Source organism: Mycetomoellerius zeteki, unplaced genomic scaffold, assembly GCF_001594055.1.
Source record: "Mycetomoellerius zeteki isolate Tzet28-1 unplaced genomic scaffold, Tzet1.0 scaffold68, whole genome shotgun sequence".
Taxonomy (NCBI): domain Eukaryota; kingdom Metazoa; phylum Arthropoda; class Insecta; order Hymenoptera; family Formicidae; genus Mycetomoellerius; species Mycetomoellerius zeteki.
The window spans coordinates 406783-412022 of record NW_017257697.1 but is presented as its reverse complement, the minus strand read 5'-3'; the positions used below and the strand labels follow the sequence as shown (position 1 = coordinate 412022).

Sequence of the window (5240 nt, the reverse complement as noted above, 5' to 3'; positions counted from 1 at the left end):
ATCTGCGTGTATACATCTCTCGCCTCTTCTCTTCCCTCTCCCTCTCGATTCCTCTCTTCGTTAATAAAACGCAAGGATACATCGTACAAGGAACAATATGTACAATGGCGCACGCACGCGTTGCACGTTTGTCATGATTAGCAATTAATTGTGTTGCATCAATCAAAGTATTTACACATGAACTCTTCCTATATTTGTCATTTTTTTTAAATTTCCCGTAAAATGTGATGCAACCAACGCGAAGTATTGTCTCGCGAAATTCAGCTAAACTCGAGAAGTGATGTGGAAAGTTCTTACATTAATGATTAATGATCTCACTTCAATAATTTACAACGAAATTTATAAATGTTTGATCTGAGAAAGAAGAAAATTTTTTTCTCCTTTTTTCTAAATAAAATTAGTGAAAGAAATTAGATATAAGAGAAAAGAAAATGGTATGAGAATATGATTTCTAGGCCAATAGAGTACATTGTCGGAATTAGCGTCAAAAGAATTGTAAAAATGCCTCCTTCACATGCCTATGGAATAAAAAGTTGATTAAAAAGGATTTTTGAAATCCTTCCCAACGAAAAAATTTATTTTAATAAAATTCAATCGTATAAGTCAATTGTTTAATTCAATTGTCCTAGAGTAGTCAACGTTATTTGTCACTTTTTTCGTCCCGCGAGAAATTATTGATTACCTTCGCTGCAATATCGCTTCCGCAAAGTTCCGTTCTTCACCGCTAACAACGTCGCGCGTTTCACAAAGAGTCAGAGGTAGTATTCAACACGATTAATATACGGCAGTGTCATTTGGAAGGGGCAAGACGCCTGTGTACTCTTGGAATTTTGCTAACCGATCAACGCGAACGCGTCGAAATCGACGGCCGATCGGCTTATGGCTTAGGATCATTGCACGAAGTTCACATTGTACGTCTCGACTTGCATCGGTTGCAGGCCGATCTCTTGAAAACCGTCTTTCAGGCGGGCGCCTGACTTCGTGCCAGTCAACGACGTCTTCGTAACGTTGACTTTGTCGAGCTTGTAGAACGCAGTGCCCTGCGCGAGTCTCTCTATGAGTGGACAGTGCTTCAGAGCCACATCGATGCCCACGGAGCAACTGTAGCCCTGCCGGTGTAGCACCATGAGCGCGCTGTTCACTGGAAAATGTGGCAGTTTTTGATCGTGATTGGTGCGTAGATTGAGCAGATGAAGGTCGCACGGGAAGCTTTGACTCAGTAATCGGACTTCCGGCGTCATCGTGACCTCTTGCTCATTACCGTCCACCACGAAAATATTCACCGGATAATTGAGAGTGTTGCTCAGATGATTGGCGAACAGCGACGGTCTCGAGTATTTGTCTTTTTCGCCACTGATATCTTCAAGCAACAGCCAATGTTTAATAACAGTCCGTCGATTGTCCAGCAGACCCTCACCCATGCCTCGTGAATCATCGTATAGAGTCCTACGATCCAGCATCACCTCGAGCCAGCCGGGTTGGTAGCTGGCCGCGCCCTGGCAGTGGTTCACTAAGAGCGTCAACCGGTGATTCGAATCCTCGATGTAGGCCATGGTTGTGATGGGAAAGTAATTGCCCTCGATGCCGATGCGCTCGATCTTGGTACGTTTGATCATCTGATGACCGTTCAAATCTGTGTAGAACTCGGGCGGATCGCCGTTCGAGATATCGGTTTGCAGACGCATAAACATTTCTGTCTCGCGATTCTTCGGTGGCGTTTCGAAGTCCACAATGTTGCGTAGGTAGATGGCTTCGCCGAGGCCGCCGTCGCGATGGTAAATCGCCACATGGTGAGTCAGTAACTTGCCATACTCCACGGTAAGGCGGGAACTCAGGTTACCGCTGATAATGTAGATCTTCTGATGCGGCGTATATGCCTCCAAGACATCCTTGTCGGTGTCCCGGAGATTTGGATCAGGCATGAAGAGATAAGCACCACTATGGAACTGAGCCGAAGGATACGCAGCGAACTGCACGGCGCACTGCATGATCTTGCCGGTGGATTTTTTCGTCACGCGCTTCAGGAAACCCGTCTGCCCGTCAAACAGTAGTTTCATTCGCTGATTCTCGAGCTGCACGTCGCCCACTTGCATCGGTTTGATAGGAAAGACATTGTCTTTGCCGCAACGGCTGCAGTACACCGTCGAGATGGCCTCCGCCGGCACTTTGTCGACCTGCCGCAAGTGGTATGTGGCGATCGACAGCGGTTTTAGCTCCGCTACGAAAAGCAGCACGTATACATCATGCGTAATGCTCGTGGCGTTCATCACAGGCGCGATCTGGTAGGGTATGGGGTTTCTCTGAGGGTCCAAGACTTTGATTTTATATGACGTAACTTTGAGACTGATCACTTCCTGCCTGGACTGCGCCAGTGGATTGAACAGAACGATTTTCCTAGTCTCATGATTGTTCACGCCGATTGGTATTTTTTTCGGTAGCTTCTCGTAGCTGTCTCTATCCGATTCAGACAACACGTAGACGGAATTCGACTTGCCGCTGATGGTGGCCGCGAGAGACTGGATGGCGAAGCTTTGTAGGCTCGTCGTATCCGAGATTGACTCGAAGAGTTTCAGCGCGTAATCTTTCATGACGAAAGACTTTGAGGTACCGGTGATCGCGTCGTGATGCTGGAATAGACCCAGATTACGTCTCGCCTTAACCAGTTTCTCGAAATACGTCTCGTAAAGTTTTATATCCTTGCCGGATTGCTTGGCGAGATTTAGCGTGATCGTGTAAAGGATCTCGGCAGATCTGAGATTCGCCTCGAGCTCGCGGTCCAGAATCTTCATGTATGGCCTGGTAGTAAAGTAGCCACTCCAATAGGCCGGTCTACCTTCACTGAAAATATCCGAATATACGAAGAAATCGCCTGTCAACGACGGAAACTTGCTCACGCGCTTTTGTATTTCGTGGAAATAGTCCTTCGGCGTGCCAAACACCACCTCAGCATTATATTCGTCTTTTCGGCTATTTATGTAGTCCATCAGGATCTTGTAATTGGTGTACTGTTGATCCCATTCGATCGCGTGGTCGTATCTGTAATACAAACAACAATAGGAAACGTGACGTTTCATTAAATTGATTGAGCATATATATTGTAGAATCTGATCAGTTCAGCCGTTACCGAGATTCGATTGTCTCAGTCTGCCGCAAGTCGTCGGTTCGCGTAAAGGAGGCACGGCAGTGTCGCTGCGCTTAGCTTAGCGTCGAAACACTACCGTGTCTCCAGATTATAGAAGCAATCTTATTTTTTCTTGATATATACAGGATGTTCCGAAAATCGTGGTACAATCGAAAAGAAGATGATTCTTCATGTAAAAGGAAGTCAAAAATATTTCCAGAATACTTGATACATGTATACGTGTATTATATGCATGTTTTAAAAAGTAATATATATTATGTTACATAATATAAAAACAACTAATTATATTTTCCAATATTAATGATATTTTGAAGTACAAATAAAAATTTTAACATTATTCTATCGAATTATAATTAAATTATGTTGCTAATTATTTTATAAATTTAAACGATACAAAAAATTTGTTGGATATATGCGTCTCTTTTTCGAAGCACAGCTTTACAAAGAAAAATACACAATAAAAGCAAAAATTAAATTATAAATACAAATATGATGAAAACTGAAGAAAGTTTCGAAACAAAGTTATGCAAACCTAAAATCATCGCCGAGTGGCATCAGCACGACGTTGTGAGTGAACAACGAGCCGGTTCTCGCATATTGCTCCAGCAACAGCTCGGCCATCTGCTTGACGTTGTTAGGCGTGATCTCGACGGCGCGGACCGAGTACTCGGTATATTCGCCGCGTATTTTACGGAAGTCGAAGTTGAGGCAGACGTGCGGATGTGGGCCGCACGAGTGCTTGATGTTGTAGATGTCGAACGGTTGATTGTGGGTGAGCATGTCGGCTGCGCCGTCGCGGTCCCACGGCTGCCGCCAAACGAAGTCACCGTACTGTTTTTTGGCGAACCACTGTTTCCACGCGTAATGTATCCTTTGAATCACCGTGCCGGACGCGCCAGAGGCCTTCAGGAAGTAGGGTATGGTACCACCGTGGCCGAACGGGTCTACGGACCAACCCGACTCGGGTATCACGTCCAGATTCGTTTTCAGCCATTGGTGACCTGAAGTTTAGAAAAGGAAACTTTTCTTATATAACTTCAGAAGGAAGAAATATGTTTAAAAAATACATTGACAAAGGAAATAAGTAGTTTAAGCGCGATTGCTCTAATTATTAATTATAAGTTATCGGAAGAACGATTGTACTGAAGTATTTAAAAATTTAGATACTCAAAATTATTTTATAGGAAACTTAAGCGTGATAAGAACAATATTACAAAAAGTTTTGACGTTCTTGACTCTAGTAACCAGCTTAAACGTTCTACATTATTTTAATAGTCAAACAAAATTATTTTCAGATTTGTATCTAGCTAAATTTTTATGGTACTTTAGCAAAACCGTTCTTTCTACAATTTTTTTTGTAAACATCGCCAGAGGTCTCTTACAAAAAATACCAAGTATTTTGAATCATTTCAAGAATAATTAATAATAATTTTTTATACCTTTTTTATTACTATACTATTTGATATTAAAATATTTTAATAATTTAATTCCTTGAAATACTTGCAAAGAAGCATTTAGACAGTAATATCAATTTAGACAATTATATCTCGTGACGCAAAATGCAATTCAGATAAAATGAAAAAAGATTAAGACATTAAATTTATTGCTACAGTCGATTTCAAAATTATTTTCAAGTGAGACGTATAAAAAATGTCATAAATTTTCAGACACTAATAGCGTTTTTCACTGGGAAAACTGGTGCAGCACTAGCGCCGTGCTAGGTTTATATGAAAACTGCATTAGTGCAGTAATAGTGCAGACTCAGAGGAACACATGATTGCATTGATTTTTGTTGTCACTTCGAGCATAACCTTAAAAAAGGATAAAATTTACTTAATAAAGAATGGATCCAAAAAGCAAATTACAATTTCTATTTTAACATCTAATTTACTGGCATCCATTTTACAATTTTATCTAATAATGAGACGTACTGTATACAAATTTAAATTTCTTCTCAAGAAAAAATGTTTTATATATAATTATATAAAATTATACATAATTATATATAAAAAATATGTCCAAATACATATGTAGATATAATTTTATATAATCATATATAAAACTTTTTTACCCGGGTTATTACAAAATTTCAATCACC

General features: G+C 41.0%; 1 protein-coding gene across 4 annotated transcripts in view; it reads right to left on the bottom strand.

Annotated features, from left to right (window-relative positions):
* Positions 1-460: 460 nt before the first annotated feature.
* Positions 461-5240, bottom strand: part of alpha-Man-IIb (alpha-Mannosidase class II b) — a 203620-nt gene continuing 198840 nt past the window's right edge. For all 4 annotated transcript variants that reach the window (XM_018457821.1, XM_018457822.1, XM_018457823.1 and 1 more), the window contains 2 exons: positions 3675-4143; positions 461-3036 (listed from right to left, as the gene is read on the bottom strand). In XM_018457821.1, coding sequence (XP_018313323.1) covers positions 891-3036; positions 3675-4143 — 2615 coding nt within the window. In that variant the 3' untranslated portion in view covers positions 461-890. The remainder of the gene's footprint in view (positions 3037-3674; positions 4144-5240) is intronic.